Source organism: Protopterus annectens, chromosome 2.part1 (genome assembly GCF_019279795.1).
Source record: "Protopterus annectens isolate FY-2018-M chromosome 2.part1, PAN1.0, whole genome shotgun sequence".
Classification (NCBI taxonomy): domain Eukaryota; kingdom Metazoa; phylum Chordata; order Ceratodontiformes; family Protopteridae; genus Protopterus; species Protopterus annectens.
The window spans coordinates 419,453,735-419,480,702 of record NC_056729.1 but is presented as its reverse complement, the minus strand read 5'-3'; the positions used below and the strand labels follow the sequence as shown (position 1 = coordinate 419,480,702).

At 43.8% G+C, this 26,968-nt stretch overlaps 1 protein-coding gene across 1 annotated transcript in view; it reads left to right on the top strand.

The window, feature by feature from the left end:
- MMAA (metabolism of cobalamin associated A) overlaps positions 1-26,968 on the top strand; it is a 1,182,217-nt gene that overhangs the window by 706,983 nt on the left and 448,266 nt on the right. The window contains exon 4 of the mRNA XM_044062228.1: positions 16,435-16,605. Coding sequence (XP_043918163.1) covers positions 16,435-16,605 — 171 coding nt within the window. The remainder of the gene's footprint in view (positions 1-16,434; positions 16,606-26,968) is intronic.

Here is a 26,968-nt window from a genome sequence, read left to right as displayed (position 1 = left end):
ACCAATGAGGGGCTGACCACTGGTGTGGAGCATCTATCTCCCACGTTGGTAATGGCCAGGTCTAGGATATTGGAGCCCCTGGTGGGACAATGGATTAGTTGATCCAGGGCGTTGGAATTTATGAATTCCAAGAACCGTTGGGAAAAGGAGTTGGTACTAGAGTAGTTTTCCCAATTAATGGCAGGGTAGTTGAAATCACCTAGTATTAGGGTGTTTGGTTGTATCTTAATATTTTCCAGTATGTTTAGGAAGGTGTAGTGAGAATCTTGGGGTATGGTGGGGGATCTGTAGCAAGCTACAATTTGGATTGCAGTCTTACCTAGTGTTAGTTGCACCTGGAGAATTTTCAGATGCATTGTGTTGGGCAACTAGCCTAGAGGTGTGAATATCCTTGGTGAATATGGACACTCCTCCACCTTTAGTGTTTCGGTCTTGGTTTTGTGGCTGAAAAGTGTGGTAAGAATTGTAGCCTGGTATTGCAGGGGTGCTCTCTGGAGCCTTGAACCAGGTCTCAGTCACTGCATAAATATCAGTGTTCTCCATTTTTAGGAGTGCCTGGAGAGAGTGCATTTTGAGGTTTAGACTTCTAGCATTGAGTAGCATTACCTTCAGATTTTGCATGCTTGTATCTGTTATGGTGGTGGGTTTATCCTTTGAACCTTGCCTAAAAAGGCACTATAGGGGTGGCAAGAGCATTAGCCAGTAACCTGAATCCCAGGGGTGACAAGGTGCAGACCATCTCTGGCAAAGCATTGTGGTTTGTCGATCATGTCTTCCCAGGCAGACAAATACTGGCTCCCCTTTGAATGACACCAGAAGCTTAGCCAATTGTTGAAGTCAATCATTTTGTCCTTATACTGTGGTATCATTCTGGGCAAAGGCAGGATGCTACTCGGGGCTAGGGTCATACCTGCCTGGGTCACATGATCCAAGAGCTCTTCCATGTCTCTCTTCATGTAGTCCAGGGAGGTACGTCTGAAGTCATTTACTCCAGCATGGACAATGACAGAGTCGTATTTGTACTTGTTGTGGAGTGACTTGAGTGCATGCGTTATGTGGCGGATCCTGGCACCCGACAGGCAGCTGACTGTAATTTTCTCCTTGTTCAGCCTGGTGAGTGGGACATCAGTGTGCCTGACTATAGAGTCACCTATGACTAAAGTGTTGGGTACATTGTCTTGCCTTAGGGGCTGTTGTTGGGTGGCACACTGATGTTGTGAGCTATGTGTCACTTTGGTTGTGACTGGTGTTTGTTTGCGTTTCGGCTTAGGAGATCCTTGTTGCTTGGGCAGGTTAATGTTAAGGGCCTCCACATATGTGGGTTTAGTGTTGCTATGTATGGGAGTTGATGGTGTGGGTTTTGAAGGGCTATGAGTTGCTAGATTGTAATGCAGGTGTTGGCTTTCTCCTCTTGACTGTCTAGCACAGTCTTGACCGGAGAGAGCTTTGCTTCCAGTTTGGCTATGTAAGTGCATCTCTCGCAGGTTGTAGTGTTGGGTGGTAAGAGGAGAGAATTGTCTGTGTACATAAGGCAGTTGCAGCATTGCCCCAGTATGCCCAGATTCACCAGGTGGACAGGAGAAACCACTGGAAGCTGACCCTTGGACATGCCTGTTTAGGTGCTTTTTTGTAAGGTTTAAGAGCTGTTTTCCCATACCTTTGCAAGGTACTTTGCAATTGTAGGCTGTTTAGTGCCTATGATTAATTTCTCCTTATTGACAAGGAGAGCTGAGTGCTTGTATCAGTTTCAGGCTTCCTAGTGCTTTACAGCGGGTTCTAGAGCAAGCGCTAGTCACAGGGGTTCAGATTTTCGTGCTACTACTGAGAAACCAGCTAGTTTTAAGGGAAAATTTGAAGAGCAGACTTTCTGGTACCTGGAATAGTTTAACGTGCTGCACGATGTGAAACATGTGCAAACACATACGTTTTTAAGCCAGAAAGTTGAAAGGGATAGAAATCAGCCCAAAAAGGCTAATAAAATTACAATTTCAGAGCTGGAAACCACTCCTCTAGCGTTAGATAGGCAGTACAATGCTCACCAGTCCCACTGGTAGGCAGTAGGACTTCCCTCTGCCACAGCAAGGTCTGGATAGCTCTGAGCACAGAAAATAAAGTCCTGAGACAAGCAAGGCCTGGGATATGGACTGGCTAGAAAAGGTGGGAAACGAGCAAACAAGATAGTATATATATATATATATATATATATATATATATATATATATATATATATATATATTTTTTTTTTTTTTTTTTTTTTTTTGTTGAAACAGGCTAAACAATGCAATAATACAGTAAATAAACACAGAAAAGTCTAACACTTGAGTGTGTAGTCCTAAACAGTAAATGCAATTAAAACTCTACAAAATTAGCAATTTAAAACTTTTTAAATGAAGCAAGGCAAGTGCACAACTGAAAAACGATTTAAGTGGCAGTAATACAGCAGAATAAGTAACTAGTCTATATATACAGAAAAGCAGCTAAAACACACACACCCTTCAGATGCAGTGCAACCTAGAGCACTTGAGTTGTAGCAATATTAAGGCAATTGCAGTTATAATAAATGCTCTAAAATATACTCTATACTTCCAGAATGTTTGAGAAGCACAGTCAGAACATAAGGAAATTCAGGCAAAAAAAAAATTTTTTTTTGAAAGGGAAAAAGGAGAAACAGAAGGCCTTATCAAATGTTCTCTCTGTATTAGGTAGAATGAGCTAAGGACACTAGACTGGGAGGAGTGTCCTAGATCAGATTTACAGTAGGGGCTGGCAACTGCAAAGCCACCAAGTATAACACAAGACACCAACAGGGAGGGTTGGTGGGGACACTAAAGCTATTAGCCTACAAAGCACTAGAGAAAGCTACAAAATGAAAGTTTTTAAACAGATAAAGATTTGTAAAGATACAGAATGCTTTAACTGCAAACAAATCAGTTATCCGTGCAGATTACAATAAAAGTGCTATATATATAAATTGCTAGGAACAATAAACTGTATAAATAATCGAAAAAAAAACAGGATACTTGTATATCTCAGCTAAGAGTTGGAGTCAACACCTCTCATCCACATTGCTCAGTGTGTATCCTTACCTTAACTATTAAAAAAAAAGTTTTTTCTTTGTTACAATGTCTGAAAATGGTCCATATGGTTTTAAAAAGTGCCAGAAATGTGCACACAAGTTACCCCCTTCTGAAGCGCACACTCTGTGGTGTATTGTTTGGGTCCAGCACATTTGCCGATTGAGTGTTCCATAAGTAAGGCTTTCAATTAGCGAGCGATCGCAGGTAGAAAGCTTATTTTGAAGAGGCTACTGCCCTCTTCTTATTCAAAGGCTCTTTCTGGGGCTCAACCCCTCAAACCAAAGCTTAAGGAGCCTTCTGTCAAGCCATTGGGTTCTTTCACATCTTCGACCCCCTCACCTCTGTCCTGGGGCCCCTCCTGTTTGGCATATACTTCTCAGAAGTGCAGGTAAGCACGCAAGGGCTGTGGCTGACTAAGTTTGCGGACGACTGCAAACGGGGTGCTATAATAGAGTCTCCGGCCGACATGGAGATCCTCCAGAAGGGCCTAAATGAGACTGATGCATGGTGTCAAAGCCATGGTCTCAAGCTAAATGCAAAAAAATGTGTAGTAATCCCCTTTGGAAAAAACAGAGTAACCGCAAACTACAACATAGGAGGTAATCCCCTGAAATCTGAAGAAGAAATAAGGGATCTAGGGACCCAAGTAGATAGTCAGCTTTCCTTTGATAACCATGTTGCCAAAGTGGTTAGAAAATCCTTCTATATGACCTATCTGATCTCGAAAGGGTTCGCATCAAGATCTAAGGATGTAATGGTGCCCCTCTACTCTTCCCTCATCAGACCCATTATTGAGTACAATGCACCAATTGGAATGCACCTGGCTAGACATCTCCAGCAGCTGGAGAGACCACAAAGGTACCTAACCAAGAGGATTACTGGCCTCAAACAGTTGCCCTATGCAACAGGATTGAAAAAGCTAAGACTGTTCTGTGTTGCATACCACTTTCTCAGAGGCAATCTCTGTCTAACGTACAGAGCCATGTCCAACCCAGAATTGTTGAACATGCTCCATCTTAGCAAAACCAAATCTACTCGAGCTACACGCTCTAGGGATATAAACCTCAACACAACAATGAATAGAACATGCTGGAGGGATAGATTCCCTTCGCAGAGACTTCCCTTACTATGGAACAGGGTCCCGATCTACATAAGACAGAGCCCCTCACTATCACTCTTCAAGAGGAACCTTGATGAGTGGATGGGTAACAGAAAGTACACACCGGGGATCACACCAACAGCACTACTAGATAGGGGCCAAGGGTACTAGCTGCTAGTACAAGGGTCTAGGGAACTACTAAAGGGGCGGTGAATACCGCACAACGTGGTTGGGCTAATATATGCCTTCAGGCAGATAGCCCAGTACGAACCTATGAACCTATCAGATCCTACCACAGAACCGCCAAGGAAAAAACACAAGAAGTCAGATCATAAGACTGCTCCTACCCAGCTGGTGTCAAAGCCAAAATCAGCTTCTTCAGATCCTAGCTTCTCAGATGATGCCTTTACCAAAGTCACAATATTCTCCTTCCATTGATTTGGTACCTTCTCGAGTACTGTCCCCATTCCTAGAATCCTGCCACTGCTGCAGATCTCCATCAATAGCATCTTCTTGTTCTTCCAGAAGTCTGACCAATGCTGATGTGGACAGAATGCTGAGGAAGTTTCTGTCGGCAAAGATACATATGGGAGTTCTCCTGGCTCCTACCCCTTTGGGTCAGGAAGCCTTGATTTACACTATACCACCAATCTTGTATCCAACCTATCGTTCCAGAGCCCTTGGATCTGAGTCTACTGGGACCATCTGGATTGGATCTGAACATCATAGTATCTTCAGCTCTGAGACTTTCTCTGAGTGCACTGTTTCCGATGATTTTGGATTCTGACGACTCTCAGAGCAGAGATTTCCCTGCTGGATGTGAGGTGTTAGAGTCAACTCCAAAGCTGTTGGAGCCAACTCTGCCTCTTGGAACCTCGGCATTGGATAGCTCAGCTATGACCTCTGCCTCGGCATTGGATAGCTTAGCTATGATGTCCTTCAAGGATGCATCTGCAGTCCTTGCAAATGGGTTGTCCTGTCGTCAGGCAGCCCTTCGGTCGGCCGGATTCCAAAGTCTGGGTCTGGCCTCGGCTGGTGTCGCACTTCACCCGACGTCATAGCTGCAGTTCTTCGGGTATAAAGGCATCAGCCGACGCCATTTTTCTCAGTCTTTCTTGCCGCGTGGTGCCCGAAGCAGAAGCTGTTCGCAAGTGCCGGTCGGTCAGAACCAGAGATTAATACTACAAGTACCGAAGACTTCTAAAAAGCTAAGTACCCCGTTGGGGACTCTTTCTTGCCTCAGCCGATGTCAGAAAAAGTGAATAACTGTTTAACTTGTGGGAAACAAATACCTCATAAAGATTTCCACTCTTACTGCTTACCTTGCTTAGGCCCAGACCACGACGTAGCAGCTTGTCTAGCCTGTGCTTCTTTCAACCGACGGACGCTTAGACGTCGGTCGGAATTTGCTGAAGAGTTTTTCGGCTCCGATTTTGCTTACATTATGCCGTCGGATCCTCCGACTACGCAAATTTCTAAAAAGCGCAAGGAAAAGGACCTACACTCGCGGTTTCGGCTGAAACCGCGGTTAAGCCTACCGCGAGTGTCTCGGTTTCGGCTGAAACAGAGTCCACGGTTCTTCCTTCGGCCGAAAGCTTGCCACTTACCAAGGCCTCATCCAGCCTGGCTGAATCTGCTACCGAAATCCCACCTGCTCTTGCAGGTTCACAGGATTTATCTGATACTATCCCTTTGGATATTTCTACCCCTGCACGTGGAGCTGCTAGGCCTCCTGCATCCATGTCGATTAAGGCCTTTGCCAGGGCTAAAGCAGCAAAAACTACAAAATCTGTGCCTGCTAAGACCCCCTCTCACAGCCCTAGCTCTAGTTCACAAATGCTTAGTCTAGCAGAGGATCTCATTTCTTTGATCCGGGGATCCCAACCACATCCAGACAGGGCCTCTCACCCACCTCCAGAGAAGAGGACTAGAGTAGAGCCCCCTGAGCCAGTTTGTTCAGATGACTCCTCTGATGAATCAGATAATTCAAACCCTCCAGAGGGCCCTTTTCTCCTTATGAGGACTCTGATGCAGAAGAGTCCATTCCTTCTGCCTCTCCGCCTGAGGAATTTTCTTTTGGGGAAACCTTGCATGCTATGAGGGAACAATTTCAATGGCAGGGCCAGGATTTTTCAGACTCTAGGAAAAGGCTTAGAACCTTTTTGCATTTGCCACAGCATAGGCCTTTAGCCATTCCTCCAGTCCTTACTGTTGTGGATGATGCTTTTAATGATGCTTGTACTGCTCCTGATTCTCTTCCTCCGGCCCCTGCTAAGCCCGATAGGTACTACAGTGTTCCGGACACGCACTATCATTTGTATAAGGCCCCTTTTGCAGATCCCGAAACTATCTCCCAGGGACCCAAGGCTGTAACAGCTACTTCTACTAAAAACCCCCTCCCCTCTGAAAGGGAATCTAGGGCCTTAGAGAGATGGGGTAAAAAAGTTTACACTTCTGCTACTCTTTCAGCTAGGGCCTTGAACTGTCAATTCCACATGATTCAGTATCAGGAATTTATGTTAGACCAATTAACTAAAAAACTGTCCTCGGATGAACTATTAGACAAAAAATCTTTACAGGAAATGGTACATAACATTCAGCAGGTCAGTAATCACTCCTTAAAATGTGGCTATGATGCACTGGAGGCTTCCTTTAGATCAGCCATGACTGGCACAGTGATCAGAAGACATGCATGGTTAAAAGAGCAGTCCTTTCCAGACCATGTAAAATCAAAGCTCCTAGATGCTCCCATGGATAAACACAATTTGTTTGGCTCCCCTGCGCAGCAGGTGCTGAAGAAGGTGGAAGAGAAAGCAAAATCTGTCCAGACAGTCAAGGATTTCTTGCAGGTCCAGCCTCCAAGGTTTAGCAGGAACTGGCCTTCCAAGAATTGGTCCTTTCCAGACACCTCCAGAGCTCCGAGAGGCAGGAATAGGCGCTCAAGAGGCAGGGGTCAATCCAGAGGTGCCTACAGGGGACGTCAGTGGCAGGCTAACAACCAGCGAGGTACAGCCACAGATCCAGCCACCACCACTTCCACAGGACAATCGCAGTGACTTGGCTCTGGCACCGCCTACCAGGGAACAACTAGAGGCACCCTTAGGCGGGAAGCTAGCCTTATTTTCAGTAAACTGGCATTACATCACAGGAGACAAATGGATTTTACAGACAATAGACCAAGGTTACAGGTTTCACTTCCATACTCTACCAAGGAAGAGAGGAATGCCAAACCTACCTCCAAATCAGAAGACAGAAGCTCTAGAACAAATAACTCACTAAGGATGAGAGCTGTAGAAAGGGTACCATCTATGGAACAAGGGCAAGGATTTTACTCCAGACTCTTCCTGGTACCAAGAAAAGAAAACCAATGGAGACCTATTCTCGACCTGTCCGCTTTAAACACATACCTCATTGTTCCAAAATTCAAAATGCTGACCCTACAGTAGCTTCTTCTCATGCTGGGCAAGGAGTCTTGGCTGGTAACTCTAGATCTCAAGGAGGCATACCTGCACGTCCCCATATGACCAAATTGCAGAAGATACCTCAGATTTCTTGCAGGATCAGAGCATTATCAATTCTCAGCATTGCCCTTTGGCTTATCTACTGCTCCCAGAGTATTCACGAAATGCCTGGCATCAGTAATTGCTCATTGCAGGCTTCAGGGAATTCAAATTTACCCTTACCTGGACGACTGCCTGTTACAAGCGGACAGCAAAAACAAATTAACAAAAGATTTGGAAAGGGTCATTCATCTACTACAAGCCCTGGGATACACAGTCAATATAAAAAAGTCAAGGCTGATACCATCCCAAAGGATAATCTTCTTGGGTGCAGATCTGGACACATCAAAACAAATGGCATTCCTGACAGTAGAAAAACAGGAGCAACTCCCTTTCTACTTCATGGCATTAACAAAGCAGAACCAGCTAACAGCAAGAAAAGTCCTGCAAGCTCTCGGTTACATGGCATCCTGCATAATATTGATTCCACATGCCAGACTACATATGAGAAAGTTACAGTGGTATCTAAGGAATTTATGGTCTCAGCACAAGCACAGCCTAGAAACCCAAATTCCAATAATTCCATGCCTGAAACAAGAATTCCAATGGTGGGCTCAGGCCTGTCAATCAAACAAGGGACTGCCCTTCCACAGCACTCAACCAAGCCAGACCATCACAACAGACGCCTCAGACCTCGGTTGGGGGCACACATGCTGGACAAGTGCATACAAGGCTTATGGACTCAAGACCAGCTGCACCTACACATAAATCAAAAGGAAATGCTGGCAGTAAAACTGGCAATTCAGGCATTCAGACCATTTCTTCGACAGGGTCAACTGCTGATAAGGACGGACAACACCACAGTTATGTGGTACATCAACAAACAGGGAGGCACACATTCATACCCTCTATGCCGGATGGCAATGGACCTCTGGAATGTGGCACTGAGCTTCAACATTCAGCTACAACAATTTTTGTGCCAGGAAAAGAAAATATACTAGCAGACATCCTAAGCAGAACTACCACGGATGCCCACGAATGGATGCTGCATCCGGACATCTTCAAAACCATTACAGGGAAATGGGGACTACCAGAAATAGACTTATTTGCATCCCCACACAATCACCAACTGAAAAAATTCTGCACAAGGACGTACCACCCACTTGCTTGGAAAGTGGACTCCCTATCTTTCAGTTGGAAAGACCTGACAGCATATGCATTCCCACCTCTTCCCTTGATGCACAAGGTGCTATTGAAGATCAAAGAAGACCGTCCAAGGATCATCCTGATAGCTCCAGACTGGCCAAGGCAACATTGGTACCCATTACTGAGGAGTATGTCTCGGGAACAAATATGGCCTCTGCCCCTAGTTCCCTTGCTGTTAACACAGAACAACTTCAAAACCCTGCATCCAAACCTGAGAACACTGCAGCTGGCTGCCTGGAACATTGCATAAGACCAAATAACCCAGATTTATCTCAAAGGGTTAAAGACATTATCTTGGAGGCTCGCAGACCCTCAACAAGAAAAATTATTCAGCAAAATGGAAAAGATATCTCATTTGGAGTACTGCAAAAGGAGAGAATGTGTCACTGGTAAACATAGCTAACATCCTGGAATACTTGGCAGAGCTCTTCCACAACGGCCTGTCCTATTCTTCCATTAAGATTCATGCATCAGCTATTTCAGCAGAATACAACTTGGATCCTCCAGTCTTCTCACATCCTCTGCTCAGGCAGTTTCTGAGAGGGATTAAAAATGTAAAGCCACCTAGGAAGCCACCATTGCCAGCATGGGACTTGAACTTTGTGCTAGAAAAGTTGACACTCCCTCCTTTCGAGCCAGCAGCAACAGCAGAATTACAGTACTTATCATGGAAAACTGCTTTCCTGCTTGCAATCACTTCAGCAAGAAGGGTATCTGAGCTACAGGCATTAATGGCAGTACAGCCCTTCCTGATCTTCCATCAAGATAGTGTCCATGAGAACTAATCCTACTTTTATGCCAAAGGTGGTCTCCAGGGTATCTTTAAATCAAGCTATCCACCTACCTACATTCTTCCCCAACCCACAGAACAGGGAGAAAGACTGTTGCATACCTTGGATGTACATAGACAATTACGTTACTACCTGGACAGGACCAAGAGCAATAGAAAAACTGACCAGCTACTGGTAGCATATGCAACAGGAATGGAAGGAAAAGCAATTTCAAAACAAACAATCTCTAAGTGGATAGGAAATTGCATTAGATTTTGTTACTCCTACCATGGGAAGAAAACTCCAGAAAACATCAGGCCTCATTCTACAAGGGCTACAGCCACTACCACAGCTTTTTTACGAGGAGTGGCTACCAAAGACATTTTAGAGGCTGCTACTTGGAGCTCCGTGCATACATTTGCCAAGCATTATAATTTACCTTTATACTCCAGATCCCGAGCAGGTTTTGCCACTGCTGTTTTGCAAGGGATCTTAACTACACCATAATCTTATTTCTCCTCCTCCCCCAGTTTGGCTATGGTATTCTACCCATTTGTAAGGACTGCAGATGCATCCTTGAAAGACATAGTACAGTTTCGTACCTACCATAAATGTAGATGTCCGATAGGCATGCATCTGCAGTCAGGATTACCCACCCTCCTTCCCCTCTGTGGTACTCCTAGGGTATTTGCCCATCTTGTAGCTAGCTGGGGGAATCTATTATGGTGTATTTGTTTGTGTATATGTACATACATGCTTATTTTTTGTTTTCTCTCTACAATTTGGAACCATTTGCATTTATCCAAATTTAGCCTTCCTAGAGGGCACCTGGCATCTGGGGCAAGAAACACTGAGGAAAATGGCGTCGGCTGATGCCTTTATACCCGAAGAACTGCAGCTATGACGTCGGGTGAAGTGCGACACCAGCCGAGGCCAGACCCAGACTTTGGAATCCGGCCGACCGAAGGGCTGCCTGACGACAGGACAACCCATTTGTAAGGACTGCAGATGCATGCCTATCGGACATCTACATTTATGGTAGGTACAAAACTGTACTATCTCTGCCTCGACATTGGATAGCTCAGCTATGATCTCTGCCTCGGATAGATTGCCTTCAGAGCAGGGGAAGCTGATGGGGCTGAAGCATGGCTTCTTGGCTTCATCTGATTCTTTCTTCCCAGTGTGTTTCACTTTTGTAGTGGTAGACAGGGTGTTCTCTACTTCTGCAAGACATACACCCCCCTTGGATCTCCCCTCTGGATCCCATATGTCTATGTGCCTTGTGCCACATCATACTGTATTACAGGGACAGGCAACCCAAAGTCTCCAGGTTTCCCAGCAAAGTATTACTATTTCTTCTGATACTTCTCCAAAGCATCCCACTGAAGTCGTCCCTAGGAAGAGGAAGTGCGAGAGGAGGCACTTAAACTCCCCTCAGGAGTCCATTACTGAAGATACTGTTTTCAGTGAAGGGGAAGGGTCCCCAAGATTACCATTAGAAGACACTTAACTTGGAGACATCCTTGAGATCCTTAAGCAAAGGGGTGGTTTGTCTACCAATAAACTTTCCCGGGAGAAATCTGTATTCCTGGAGGCTTTTGGGTCTGGCCTATCTACCTCCTGGGTGACTCTTCCTGCCAAGATCATTGACATGGTCTCTAGGCAGGCATAGAAGGAGCCAATCCCCAATAGACTGGATTGTTTTTGGCATTACCTGCAGGACGTGAGTTTTGGAATAAGGGAGTAGCTGTAGATGCCATGGTAGTTGTGGCAGCCACCAAGAAAGAACTCATGGAGCAGAGTTATACTGTCCATCCCCTAACAGGAAGTCACTGGCTTTGGACAGTTTTGGGAAGCATGTGCATGCTTCAGCAACCTTTGCCGTCAGATTACTGAACTACCTGGCACACATCAGTGCTCCTTTTGACAGTAACCCTTTGTTTGGCCCAAAGGTAAAGGACACACACTCCAGGTGTGAACAAGACAGAAAGACCCTCTCTGCAGTGGGAGTACATTTTTCAACCTCTCAAAGGACCTTTTTATGGAGTCAGTGAGGAGGCTGAAACATGTGATTCAAGAAGTCCCAGGGTCCTTTCCAAGATTCACATGAAGATAGTTCCTCCAGAGGCAGGGGGGGGACTCGAATGGTAGACACCACCTAAGTGGCAGAGGAGGCCTATGAAATCAGGGGTCTAGAGATTCCTTCTCTGACAGACCTTACTGGCATTCCTGAAAGGAGACCTGATTGTCCCCCTCAATCAGGGGTCATTTATTTCTGCACCAGAGAGCCTGACTAGACCTTACAGAAGATGTGTTGGTACAGATGATTATTTCCAGAGGTTATATAACTCCATTTTCCCTACCACCTCCACCTGTTGCAAATATCCCAATGGTCCACCTAGTCAGAGGAAAGCAGCAGCACTAGAAAAAGAGTCATCCAGGAGGTCCCACCAAAACAGATAGAATCTGGAACTTACTCAGGTTCTTTTTAGTGACAAAAAATAAACAGGGGACTGGGGACTAATTTTGGATCTCAGCACTCTGAAAAAAATCAGTTCAGCACATCAGGTTTCAGATGGTCATGGTTCAGTCCCTTCTGCCTTTTTTGTTCAAGGACAACTGGATGTGCTTGATAGACCTTCAGGATGCATAATATCACATAAAAATGAAACGAGTGTGGTCTCGTTTGGTTACATAGTTTGTGGACTTGTTGCTTTTGGATCATTTAAAAATGAACAGACATTCCATAAGGTTTCTACGCTTCAGGCTGGGAGCCAGTCATTACCAGTTCAGAGCACTGCTTGTTGGCCTCATCACAGCCCCCAGGGTGTTCACTGAATGCATGGCAGTAGTAGTAGCTCACTTGAGACAGCAGGGATTCCGGATGTTTCCATACTTGGACAACTGGCTCATTACTGCCCCGACCAGGCATCTGCTGGTATGAGAACAAGGTCAAGTACTCCAGACTTGCTGCCATCTGGGGATCACCATAAATACAAAAAATCTTATTTAGAACTGACTCATGGAGTTCGTAGGAGTGATTTTCAACACAGTATCGATGACCGCTTCACTTTCTTTCTCAAGAGTTCAGACTATCAGATTCCATCAGAAGGATAATTCACAGTTCCACAATCTCAGCCTGATTGATCCTACAAGCCTTGGGATCAATGTCGCAGTTATAATTGTAGTTCCTCTAGCAAGATTTTACATGAGAATTCTGCTATGGATGTTAGCGATGCAATGGTCTATTCTTTATCAGCATGTCTGCCCAGATAAGAATTACCCAAGCATGCAAAAGATACCTTTGTTGATGGATTCGAACAAGTCAGGTATTGCAAGGCCATCCCTTCATACTCCCCTCAGTCCAGGACCGTAATGACAATGGATGCTTCCTAGATTGGGGGGGAGGCATTTCCTGAGGAAAACAGTCCAAGGTACATGGTCCTCGGAAGAGACCAACACACAAATCAGTGTCCTGGAAATGAGAGTGGTGCTGTTAGCATTGTAAGCCGTCCAAGACTCTCTCCCTTTCAGGACAATTACGATTCAGATAGACCATATGCCAGTGGTCTGGTACATCAACAAATAGGAAGGAATCGGGTATTACACCTTATGTCGAGAAGCTCTAAGAATGTGGCAATGGGTGATCTCATCCAATCGATTTCTGATAGCAGTGCTCATTTCAGGGAACTCCAACGTGATAGCAGACAAATTGAGCAGGTCCATTATACCACCTCACAAGTGGTCACTCAATATGGAAGTGGGAGAATTTATTTTTTGCTGATGGGACCAGCCTTGCTGTGACCTATTTGCATCTCCTTTAAACAATAAGCGTAGCAGCTTCTTTGCCCTAATCTTCCCACCAGGGGGATCACCGAGAGAAGCTCTACTACATGATTGGCTCCCCTGTCTCCTGTATGTGAATCCCTCAACTCCCTTGATCCCCAAATTTCCACAGAAAGCTTTTCAGTTGGAGCAAAGTCGTCCTCATTGCACCTTACTGACCTCAACAGATTTGGTTCCCCATTCTTTGGCCTAATGTAGTCTACCCATCTTGGATTCTGAATTCTTTCCAGACCTTCTGTCTCACCCGACAGACTTGATTCACCCGAATATCTCAAACCTAAAGCTGATAGCCTGGTTTCTCCACTTCTGGTAATAACCAGATAAGAAATGCTCTCTTCCCCTATCTGTCATATACTTTTGTCTTCTCACAAAGCCTCCACAAGAAAACTTTACAGAGGTAAGTGGAAAATATTTGTGTTTTGGGCACATCAGAGGCAGGTTGACCCCTTTTTAGCTCCTGTATATATTGTCCTTGAATTTCTGCCCACAATTTTCAGTGAAGAAGCTGGCTCCCCAACTATTAGAGTTCCACTAGCAGCCATCTCTAATTTCACATAGGAATTGAAGACTCCACTTTGGCTTTATCAAAACCTTTATGGCTTTTTTGAAAGCTACTCTTCTTTTGAGCCTTCCTTATAAGGACCAAACTCCTACATGGGACTTAAATTTGGTACTATGAACCTTATTTCATTCCCCTTTTGAGCCAGCAGCAAAATGTGTTCTAATGTTGCTGACCTGGAAGACTATATTTTTAAGTAGCCATCACCTCTGCCTGAAGGATATCAGAACCCCAAGCATTATCTTCTAATCCTCCCTACCTGATTTTTCATAGGGATAGGGTGGCATTACAAACCAATCCTTCTTTCCTTCCTAAGGTAGTGTCAGAATCGAATCCAACATCAACCAATCTATTAATCTGCAAGTTTTCTTTCCAAATTTTACAAACAAAGGTGAGTATATGTTAAACCTATTAGACATTCACATACAATTACATTTCTACTTACATAGAACAAAGAACCTTAGGAAAAATAGATTTATTATTTGTCTCCTTTGTGGATTCTAAATTGGGTAAGCGAGATACAAGGGTAACTCTGGCAAAATGGCTAACAGATTGTTTATCATTTATCTACAGCAAGCAGGGTCTGCCCTTACCAAAACCTTTAAGAGCTCATTCAACCAAGTCCATGGTAACATTTACAGTATTCTTGTCTATGACATCTATGGACGACATTTGTGCAGCTGCTGTTTGAGCTAATCCTTATACTTTTATTACTCATTACAGATTTGGTTTTGAGTGGAAAAGCAGCCTTTGGCTCAACTGTGCTCAGGAATATCCTTCATTTAGAGCTTACTCCACGTTTTAGGTAGCTTTTGGGATTCTATCTCAACTGTTGAGGAATGAATGAAAATTGACAACATTGGATAAGAAGTTACGTACTCACCAATAATGTTCCGTCTGTGTTGCCTATTTTCATTCCTCTGCAACTCCCCTCCCTTTTTCATCCAATGACTTCTAGAAGAGCAACAGCTTATAAAGACATCGGTGTCCCTTATGTTGAGTTCAATATTTGGTTTAGTCTACCAGGATAATAATTATAATGTTTCTTGGAGTAGGTAAACCAGCTAACAAGATCTGAGATATGTTAGGGGATAGTGCATTAAGGGTAGGGGAGGAGCTTGAGAGTCTCCTAGTGGCCATGAGTTAAAGTAATGTCAGAGTTGGATCCAAAGATTGGATCCGAACACAATCATTGAAGAAGAATGAAAATGGACAACACAGATTAAACATTATGGTGAGTACATAAATTCTTTTTATGCACTAACTGTAATGCTGAATCCTTTTTATCCTAGTCAGTCTGATACAACATCCCTCCCTCCACCCCCTTTTCAAATTGTCACCTTTTTCAAAGGATTGGCAGAGTGGTTTGAAACTTCTCCCTGCTATTCCTTCTTATTTTATTTAGGCTGTAACATATAGGACCTTCTGGTTGGCAAACTCGGTCTGAGCTTAGTGGGAAAACAGTTGAATTTTGGGAAGAAAAATCTGAAGGCGCTCATGGCTTGGAGCATTGGCAAATGGCCAGATCGGATCTGACAAGGTCCAAGCAGTTTTATTGGACAGACTGGGATGAAATGGATCTAGCATTATGGTAAGCACATAGCTTCCGCTTTGAACATGGCTGTGATATAAGGGAACCTGTAACTGCCCACTTCCCATGAGTATACAGACTCAGTTGAGAATTTACCTAAATATTAATTTACTCTTACTGTGACTATCTGCAAGGAAGTACAGTTGTGTTAGGTATTTACCATAACATGAGGTATTTGGGGAGCTGTCAGTGTAACAGTAAAGCTATGTTCCTTCCATCCCTTATAGGGAATTTTGCATAGTTTAATTATAACGGTTTTACTTTGAATAATTCATAGTTGCTGTTTGCCTAATTATGATGCTTAAATTACTGTACAAGGACAGCTGACTATTACAAACACATTTACCTGCATGGGCCAAAAAAAACAGTCAAAGAACAGAAGAGCACTGTTGGGAACACTGAGTCCCTCATGCACCAGTCAAGGTTCCTTAGAATGCTTGCATGGGTCCAGGATCATCCTTTGTAGGAATAAGAGCATATCTAATGAAAACTATAGGAATGAAGAGAGCAATTAAGGAGTTAAACACAATGTTATGATTTACTGCTGCAGTGACCTTTTCTTGAAGACCTCTTATGGTAACTACCTTACTGTATTGCTTTAGCTGTGGGGATAACATGGAAAAATGCAAACTTGAATCATTTGAGGATTTGGGACTGTGAGATGAGGCCATTCATGTATCTGTTTAATTTTTTTCTGGTAGTTAATTTAGTTTTATTTTCTTTTAATCTGTGACCTTTTCCCAAATAGAGGACTACTAACTTGTAATCTGTGTTTTTTTCTGTTAGGTTCTCTAATGGGTGATAAAACACGAATGCCTGAATTATCAAGAGACATGAATGCTTACATCAGACCATCTCCCACGAGGGGCACTTTAGGAGGGGTGACAAGAACAACAAATGAAGCAATTTTGCTGTGTGAGGGAGCAGGCCATGACATTGTGCTTGTTGAAACAGTAGGCATGTCTTTTTTAATTACATAAGCTTATAATGTGGCGTTTAGCAGGCTGTTAAAGTCCGTTTATAGAATGAGTTTTTTTTTCTCAGAAGTGACTGTAAACAAATTACTTCACTCTTAATAATCTGTTAATTACTCTTATAAAAAGTATAACTCTCTGGTATTTAGTTCCACATGATATCTTTGAGTTTGAGGCTTGCAGTTTAACTTTTACTGAAAAAAAATTGCCATAAGTACAGTGTGCTGCTTGAAGTATATTTCTTTTGTATCAGTAGATTTTGTTTATGATGTCATCATGTAAGGCATTTGTTTCTCCTACTGCAGTGACGCTGCACTCATGCTCACTCTGTGTGGACTGTGAGCACAAGCTTACAGACTGATTTTACTGCTGATAGGTTGGATTATTGCCTTTAATGTAACTAAGTAATTGGAAAACTATCTTCAGTTCTGTTGATAGTAACCAGAAAACCAACTGTCTCCTTGCAGCAGTTACATGAGTAATTTGTATAATCCTCTGTAGGCATAAGTATAGATGAGCTAAGGCTGGATGTTCTTCATCTCACATTGCTGCAGTCCTTACACTTGGGTAGTCCGCTGTCCTCGGTCGGCCCGAATATCAAAGTATTAGGCTGACGTCGGTCAAGACGCTTAAGACTGACATCAGGACGTCAGGGTACAAATGCGCATGACCGACGTCATATCCTCTGTCTTTTTTGCCGCATGGTCCGATGCAGAAGCAGCGTTGCAAGTGCCGTTCGGCGTTCTGAAATTTTTCGAATTCGGAGTTTCAGACCGAGTCAAAGTTGGCTAAGTACCCCGTTGGGGAATATTTTAGTTTTTTCTTGCCTCAGTGGTTTACCGGATGTCAGAAAAAGTGAATAACTGTATTTCTTGTGGGAAACAGATACCGCATAGAGATTATCATACTTTGTGTATTCCTTGTTTGGGGCCTGAGCACGACGTTGTTGGGTGTCGCTTTTGTGCTAGGTTTAATAAGCGCACTATTAAGCGAAGGTTAGATTGTGCCAGGTTGGTCTTCGCGAAGCGGTGCAATTACAATATGCCGTCGGATGCTCCGCCGCCCGGTTCTTCAAGAAGCGCAAAGACAAAGCAGCTAAACCCAGGCAAGAAGAGTCGTCCGTGCGGACGCCGGTTCTTTAGAGGCGTCAGTGGAACCGGTGGTTCCACGAGGCTTCTCTGGAGTCCCAGGGGGAGACTTTGATATTGCAGGATGTGGCCTCTCAGGAGGCAGGTCAGGCTGAAGGGACTTCTCAGGTTACTGTACTCCCCTCCCTTCCTAGGGTGGTTAGGCCCTCTCCTTCTGTTTCCAAGGCTTCTCCCAGAGGCAGGCCAGATTTAGCTTCTGTTGGTGTCACTCCTAGTTCTTCAGGATCTGTGCCCAAGAAGCACATGCTCAAAATGGCAGAAGATTTAATTACTTTGATTAGAGGTTCTTTGCCCCCTCCTGATAAGAGGCCTAAGGTGGAACCAGAGTTGGGGAGTTTTGAGCAGGTTTCGGATGTTTCAGAGTCTTCGGCTGAAGACTTGCAGGAGTATTCTCCTTATTCTGATTCTGATGTGGATGATTCTACTCCTTCTGCTTCTCCTCCAGAGGATTTTTCTTTTTCAGAGACTCTTCATTCTATGAGGGAACATTTTAAGTGGGAAGGTCAGGACTTCTCTGATTCCAGGAAAAGGCTTAGGGAATTTTTGCTTTTACCCCAGCATAGGCCTTTGGCTATTCCACCTGTTCTGGATGTTGTGGAAGATGTGTTTGCAGAGGCTTCACTTAATCCTGATTCTTTGCCTCCTGCTCCTGTTAAACCGGACAGGTATTACAGGGTGCCTGAAGCTCATAAATATCTGTATGAGTCCTAGGGCGGACCCAGAAACAGTTAGTCAGGGACCTAAGGGGGTCAAGGCCTCTGTGGTAAAAGAATCCGGTTCCTCCAGATAAAGAGGCCAGAGCTTTGGATAGATGGGGAAAGAAAGTCTATACTTCTTCCACCTTAGCTATGAGGGCTTTGAATTGCCAGTTTCACATGTTGAAATATCAAAACTATCTTCTTTCTCAATTGAAGTCTAAGGTAGATGCTCTGGCGGAAGGCATTGAGTGTAAAGAATTACAAGATTTGGTACATGTTTCTGAACAGGTGGGTAAGCATTCTTTACAATGTGGATTTGATGCTGTACAGGCCTCGTCTAGGGTGGCTGCCACTGGGTCAGTTCTTCGCAGGCACGCCTGGCTGAGGGATCAGAACTTATCTGACCATGTTAAGACAAGGATTTTAGATGCTCCTTTACAGTCTGATGTATTGTTTGGTTCACCTGTGGAGGCAGTTTTAAAGAAAATGGAAGACAAGGCTAAGTCTTTGCAGACTGTTAAAGATTTTTTGCAAGTTCAGCCTCCGAAGTTTAGTAGGAATTGGGCCGCTCAGGGGTGGACGTACCCTTCTTATGATTCACAGTCTAGGGAAGATCTAGACGTGGTAGGGGTAGAGCTCAGGGCTCTTTCAGACCTAGAACAGGGAGTTCACCTGCACAGTCTTCGGTGAGGGCAGGGGCCAGTCCTTTCGTAAACAGGCCCAATGACCTACCTTTTCAGCTGCCAGAGCCTTCTTGTCTGGCAGCACCTTTGGGAGGAAGGTTGGCACTCTTCAAAGAAAATTGGAGTTTAATTACCCAGGACAGATGGGTATTGGATATTATACACCAAGGTTACAGGTTTTATTTCCATACCTTGCCTCCTTTCAAAGGCATGCCAGACGTTCCTCCTCAGCAAAGAATAGAGGCTCACAAACAAATTTCTCTGTTGCTGCAAATAGGGGCCATACAGCCGGTCCCTCTGCCAGAAGTAGGCCTAGGATTTTATTCTCGCCTGTTCCTAGTACCAAAGAAGGGGAACACGTGGAGACCAATTTTGGATTTATCTATCCTCAACACTTATCTGGACATTCCCAAGTTCAAAATGTTGACGTTACAACAGCTTTTACCTCTGCTGGGCAAAGATCACTGGATGGTGACTCTGGATCTCAAGGAAGCTTACCTTCATGTTCCTATCAGGCTAAGTTGCAGGAAGTATCTGCGTTTTCGAGCTGGGACTTCTCATTTTCAGTTCTCTGCATTGCCCTTTGGCTTATCTACTGCGCCCAGAGTGTTCACAAAGGTTCTGGCTCCAGTGATGGCTTTCTTCAGGCTAAAAGGAATACAGATCTATCCTTATTTGGACGATTGCCTGATTCTGGCCAAAGGAAGGGACGAGCTTCTTCATCATTTGCAATATGTGATAGCAGTGCTAAGATGCCTGGGGTATTCTGTGAACGAAATAAAGTCCAGTCTAGTACCCTCTCAAGACATGTGCTTTCTGGGTGTGAGACTGAATACAGCATCCCAGATGGCCTTTTTGACCCCGGACAAACAAAAGAATCTTTCCCTTTACTTCCATCAATTGTCTCATCAGTCCAGGCTGACTGCAAGGACAGTCCTTCAAGCCTTGGGGTTCATGGCATCTTGTATTCTGGTCCTTCCCAATGCCAAACTGCATATGAGGAAGCTACAATGGTATCTCAAAAATGTATGGACACAGCACTGCCAAGATATGGACACTGTCATTCAGATAATACCTTGCATTCAAAAGGAATTTTTGTGGTGGGCTCAGGAATGTCACCTAAACAAGGGACTCTCTGTGACCCGGCCAGAGGCGAGTCAGATTCTAACGACAGATGCCTCAGACAAAGCTTGGGGAGCTCATCTAAATGGAAAGTGGATACAAGACACGTGGCCTGCCAGACTACAACATCTACATATCAACTTGAAGGAGATGTTAGCAGTCCAATTTGCATTAATAGCTTTCAAGGATTTACTTCTTCCAGGGCAGGTGTTGGTTCTAACAGACAACACAACTGTCATGTGGTACATCAACAAGCAAGGGGAACACATTCTTATCCTCTATGCAGACAAGCAATGATTTTGTGGGAGACTGCTCTCAGTTTACAGCTCAATCTTCAGGCAAGGTTTCTGCCGAGCACAGAACTCCTTAGCAGATGTGTTGAGCAGACGAATCATGGATCCCCACGAGTGGAAATTGGATCCTCATGTATTTCAGAAATTGACAGTGTCATGGGGAACTCCAGACATAGATCTGTTCGCTTCTCCACTAAACTACCAGCTGCCAAAGTTTTGCACAAAAGGTTTCATCCCACAGCTTGGAAAGTGGATGCTCTTTCTTTCAATTGGAGCAATCTTCATGTGTATGCCTTTCCACCTCTGCCTCTCCTCCCAAAGGTACTCCTAAAGGTCAGACAGGACAAGCCAAAGATGATTCTAATAGCTCCAGATTGGCCTCGACAGCACTGGTACCCATTACTGAGAAGTCTGGTTCGGGAGCCTCCATGGCCTTTGCCTTCGATTCCACACCTGCTGTCTCAAGAGAACAGTCATTTACTCAATGTCAAACTTCACTCTCTTCACCTAACAGCCTGGCATATTCTGTTTTAAACCCTGGAGGGTCTCAGCTTCCAGCAAGTTTTGAATGTTACTTTGGAGGCCAGAAGGCCTAGTACAAGGAAAGTATACGCAGATAAATGGAAGAGATTTTTATTTTGGAGTGCAGCAAAGGAATTTGATGTTGCTAAGCCTAATTTAAGTGTGGCTCTTCAATATCTTGCTGAGTTACTGGACAAAGGTTTGTCCTTCTCTTCTATTAAGATTCATGCTGCAGCAATTTCTGCTCACTATGACTGTGATCCACCATTGTTTTCTCATCCTTTGTTTAAGCAATTCCTTAGAGGGGCAAAGAATATAAGACCCCCGCGTAGAGCTCCTACTCCTGCTTGGGATCTCAATTTTGTGTTGGAGAAACTCACTCTACAACCTTTTGAGCCTGCAGCTACTGCCGAGTTGAAATATTTATCATGGAAGACTGCTTTTTTGTTGGCCATTACTTCTGCGAGAAGGGTTTCTGAATTACAGGCCCTTATGGCAGTTGAGCCTTTCTTAATTTTCCATAAGGATAGGGTATCTTTACGTACTAATCCTTCCTTTATGCCTAAGGTGGTTTCTAGTGTGGCTTTAAACCAAACTATTCATTTGCCTACTTTTATGCAAACCCCAAAATAAAGGGGAAAAGATTTTGCACACCTTGGATATACACAGGCAGTTGCGATATTATTTGAGCAGAACTAAAGGGTTCAGGCAGTCTCAGCAGTTGTTTGTTTCTTTTGCTTTGGGTTCTCAGGGCAAGCCTGTGTCAAAACAAACTATTTCTAAGTGGATTGGGTTTTGTATTGCTTTCTGTTATTCCCATCATGGTAAGGAGGTTCCAGCTGGGATTAGGCCTCATTCCACTAGAGCTACTGCCACTTCTACAGCTTTTTAAGGGGTGGCAACTAAAGATATTTTGGAGGCAGCTACTTGGAGTTCAGTGCATACTTTCTCTAAGCATTACCACCTTCCACTTTACTCTAAATCTAGGGCTGGGTTTGCCACTGCTATTTTACAGGGCATTTTGGCAGCTCCTACTACTTTATAGTTTTGCCATCCTCCCTTACCTCTGCTTTGGGATTCTACCCAAGTGTAAGGACTGCAGCAATGTGAGATGAAGAACATAGTACAGTTTTGTACCTACCATAAATGTAGATGTTCGAAGATCCACATTGCTGCAGTCCAATTTACCCTCCCTCCTTCCCCTCTGTTGTTAGAGGCGGTTGTGTGGTTTGGGTTGTAAATATTGTGAATATTGTATATATTGTTCATATGATTAGTGCAAGGGTGGTTGGTTGTTTTTTGCTGTCTTTTGGTTTTGACCTTTCTGTTTAGGGTCTTCTGACATCTGGGGCAAGAAAAGACTGAGGATATGACGTCGGTCATGCGCATTTGTACCCTGACGTCCTGATGTCAGTCTTAAGCGTCTTGACCGACGTCAGCCTAATACTTTGATATTCGGGCCGACCGAGGACAGCGGACTACCCAAGTGTAAGGACTGCAGCAATGTGGATCTTCGAACATCTACATTTATGGTAGGTACAAAACTGTACTTTTCATGAAATCATTTTGTAACATCTTTTTTGCCACTCTGCTTCCACTGCCTTTTGATCATCTGCCACCTCCTTGGCCAGTTGTCCTTTCTTTGTCCATCACCAGAGCGAGTGTTGACTTGAAGGAGCCATCATTCATACAGTCATCAAAGGAGGTTTGAGGGTTTTTTTATTTTCCCCCAGCCTTAAATGCACAACCCTAGAAAGGTATTGGGGAGAGGAATGCAGTGAGCTAACTGCTGAGGACATCTCACTTCTTCAAGGAGTGTTCATTCCAAGCACCCTATTTCTCTCAGCATGGCACGAGTGATAGTTTTTCTTGACTTCACCAAGGAAATTGTACTACCAAGCATGCTCCCAAGTGTAAGAAAACCCCTAGTTCCTCCCCGCCCCACTGGGAGAGGTGAGCGGGTTGTGCCACTTCACTCTTTCCCCTCCCTGCCTTGCTCCTCCATTGTCAAATCTGTTAAAATTGAATCCCATTCACCTATGTCACAGTCAGGGCTCCATCTCTCTGTGCCATGCTACTCCATTACAGTTATTTAAAAATATATTTTGTGTGCAAGACAAGTAATAAAAGACATGGAAATGTACTATTCTGTACTTAACAGTGATGCTTGCAGGTTTCTGAAAACATGAGCAAGCCATGGCAGATTGTTGTAACAGAGTTAAATGGGAACAGTTTTAGTTAGCAGATGAGGACAGCCTTCACCAGGTAATTTGTCCATTTTTTATTAGATATTAAGTAAGACACAAATTCATTTCCTCCATTGCAATAGCCTTTAGGCTGTATGGGTTGTGTCTTGCCCAGGACACAGTAACTGGATAGCGTCCAAAAGCTGTGGTTCCCTCCCACTCTTTTTTTTTTCTCTGACTGCTGCCTGGTCTGCCCCGAGGAGGGAAGGTCAGCACTCAGGGTGGAAAATCTTCAGTACTTTCTTGCTTCCTTGTGAAGAAGCGTTTCACAGGCTCACAAGAGCAACAGCTAGCACTTTAGCTCCTTTATAGCAGATTAGTCCCCTATGGGGGACCCTTCCACACAGAAAATGTAATTATTTTATATGTATATTTACTGTAGATAATAAACAAAAAAAAGTGTTTTTTTTTTTTTACTTTTATTTATCTTTAGTGGCTCTGGCCATTAAAAAAAACAGCATTTCCTTAATATCAAAACGTTCTCATCATGGACCATAGTTTTTAGCTTCAGACAGTTTAGGGGCTTATTTTGTGACACAATGTACTGTTTGTGTAAACTTTTGATTATTTAAAGAGAAGTTTTCTCTGGGGAAGTGTTTTACTTGGGCAAGCATACTTCAAGTTATCTATTGCTTACATTCATGCTGTGACAACTTACCTGACATTTTTATCCTGTAAACTAAATTTATTCCAAAAGGGTTTATGACATGAATTTAGTGTACAGGTTATGCATAACAGTGTTTGGGGGATATTGCTTGTGTCTGAAAGTGTAACTGTGCTGTATGTGCAGCATTTTTTACCTCATCTGAAGCATCCCCCTCGGTCACACCTTGAATACTTTCCTTGCTCTTACTGGTCCAAATCTCAGTAGTTCCTAGAAAGAGAAACAACTTGTTAGAGAGCCCTTGCTGACTCTTGCAGGCTCAGTCTTTGCCTCAGCCGATTGTGGAAAACTCTGTATTGGCAAGTAGTCGTTCCTCAGACTACTCCTTTACCTCTCTGGCTTCCTCTGGTGTAGTCCTTTCAGCCACCATGAACCTGAGGTCACCCACATCCTCTTTGACTATTTGTTTAAACTGGGCATGGGAGAACCATCTTTACTGGGGCATGGAGATGTAATACGGTTTGCTGCTGGATGTGTCTGAATGAAGAGATCTCTTGATGGGACTCTAGAAGCATTCCGTTGGCAGGTTCATGGTCCTCTTTACATATCCTTATAAGGCATTACAAACTAGATTCTTTCTCTAGTTCTGGGACCAGCTTTGCTATGACTATTCTCTAGGGGCTTCTGTATCCATATCCTTCCCCCTCCCAGGTCATATAGGTTTTGGTAATTGACCCACATAGCTTAAAAGACTACTGCATCATTGGGAATGCAGAACTTAGAATAGTTGTGCAAGTAACACTTAACTATAACAGTAGATGTTTGACTTCCTCACTGTTGCAATAGCCGCACCTACCCACCCTCCATCCCTCTATTATTGTATATAGTTATTGTTGGGAAAGGGATTTGGTGGTCATTTTTGTTTGGATAAGAAAGCCCAGAAGAGTTTTCACTGTTACTGCTGATTTTTACTCCTCAGGGCTGACCAAACAGCAGTCAGGGTGGAAGTGCACGGGGAAGCCAGAGCTTTTGAAAGTTGGCTGTTTTTAGTGTCTTGGGCAAGACACAGCCCATGTAGCCTAAATTCTACTGCAGGAGAGAGGAATTCAAACATCTACTTTTATGGGTAAGTGCAACTAATACAACTGTACTTCCTTGCTTATCTAACAAGTTTTAGTTACGTACCCACCCCTGCTCCTTTTATTGATGGTTTTATGCTTGTTCTGTTTGTTCTTGGATTTATTCACTGTTTGTTTTTTTTTTTACTGTACTGCATCTTTAGAAAGGCTGACACAATTGTTTACCATTCTTTCTGTGAAGTACTGCTACCTTGTATTTCTACCTGCTTGTATTTATTCTCCCATCTAATAACCTGTATTGCTACCATGTGTTCTATGCTACCAATTTGGACTCTCTGGAGTTTACTAATATACTTAAAGGTATATGCCATATTCTGTTCCTTATTAGTTTTACATCCCACTACATGTTTTATTACACTATATGCCAAGCAGTCTACACTTCACTAACAATCTTATCCTTTTCATCTTACTTTTGTTGCCTTTCATTTGAATATAGTTGTGTTTATTTATTGATTTATTGTTTGACTAACTAATCGTGTTGCATCTTGGTTACTTTGTAATAAAGTCTGCTGCACACTGCAGAAAACATTCCAACACACTACACTACAGAACTGTTTCATGTTAAGTTGTCTATCTCGCCTTCATTCTTGCTGGAAGGGGTTCAGAGCCGATCTTCTGCTCCAACTCTGCAATCTACTAAAGCTCGAGAGCTATTTACTGGCTCAAGGCCATCCCTATATCCCACAATGCTAGGCGTCAGATCCCCAGATCTCGTTTGCCGCTTCAGCTACGAGGTTGCGAATTTACTTGGCTCCAGGTCGTATTAATCTTTTCTTCTAATATTAAGTATAAAAGTTAACTTTAGTTTTTTTTCTTCAACCTTATCTTATATATATAGCTTTCTGGTTAGTTAGTTCACTGTTTACTCCCTAATATTCCCTCTCAGAAACTCGTTTTTAGTTAGAGAGTCCCCCCCCCCCCTTTTTTTTCTTAGTGGCTAATCTCCCCTCCTTTTCCTTGTGTTAATAGGGTAGTGTTTAGCTCTTCTACTTTACTACAGTTTGTAGGCTTGTAGTTTTTGTATATATATATATATATATATATATATATATATATATATATATATATATATATATTTTTTTTTTTTTTTTGGGCATTAGTATATAGCTGTGTAGTTATTAATATTGTTAGTTTAACTAGTGTGAGTGTGTGTGTTTTTCTCTGTGTGTTTAAGCACTAGTGACTTTTCTTCTTTGGTATCCACTATGTCTAAGGATACCAAAGTCTCAGGTTTTAAGAAGTGTGACTCGTGCTGTCAGAAGATGTCTCTGACAGACGGTCACACTTTTTGCGTTTATTGCTTGGGTCCCCTACACCTACAGGACTCCTGCTCGGTCTGTCATGCCTTCAGCCCGAGAGTCCTGCAGGAGCATAGGAACAAGCTCATCCTGAGAGGCTTACTTAAGCCAGAAGGATCCCCGATCAAGCCTTCGTCGGGTAAATCCTCTAAGCCCGCCAAGCCGTCTGCTCCCTGTTCGGAGCAGTCGCCTGGTGGAGCGCCTGCCTCCTCTTCCGCTCTGGCTGGAGCCGACACCTCTGGACCTCAGTCGGCTCCGACCTTAGTGTCGGAACCGTCTTCGAGCCGAAAACGTTCTAGGTCCCCTTCCCTAGAATCGGTTCTTTCGGCTCCGAGATCACCATTGCTCCAATCTGAAAAAAGCCATAGGTCCCACTCATCTCGGTCTTCTAGGCTATCTGATCATGACTTAGAGAGGGTGGTCAGTAGACTCCTTAAATCACAGGCCCTGGCCAAAATGTTAACCAGCCCATCTCAACAGACTGTGGCTGTCCCGATATCTTTTGCAGTTCCTCCTCCGACTCCCTCCTTGTGTTCGGAGCCGGAGCTGGTTGGGGCTCGAATCTTGGTAACATCTGAACCGATGCCACACCT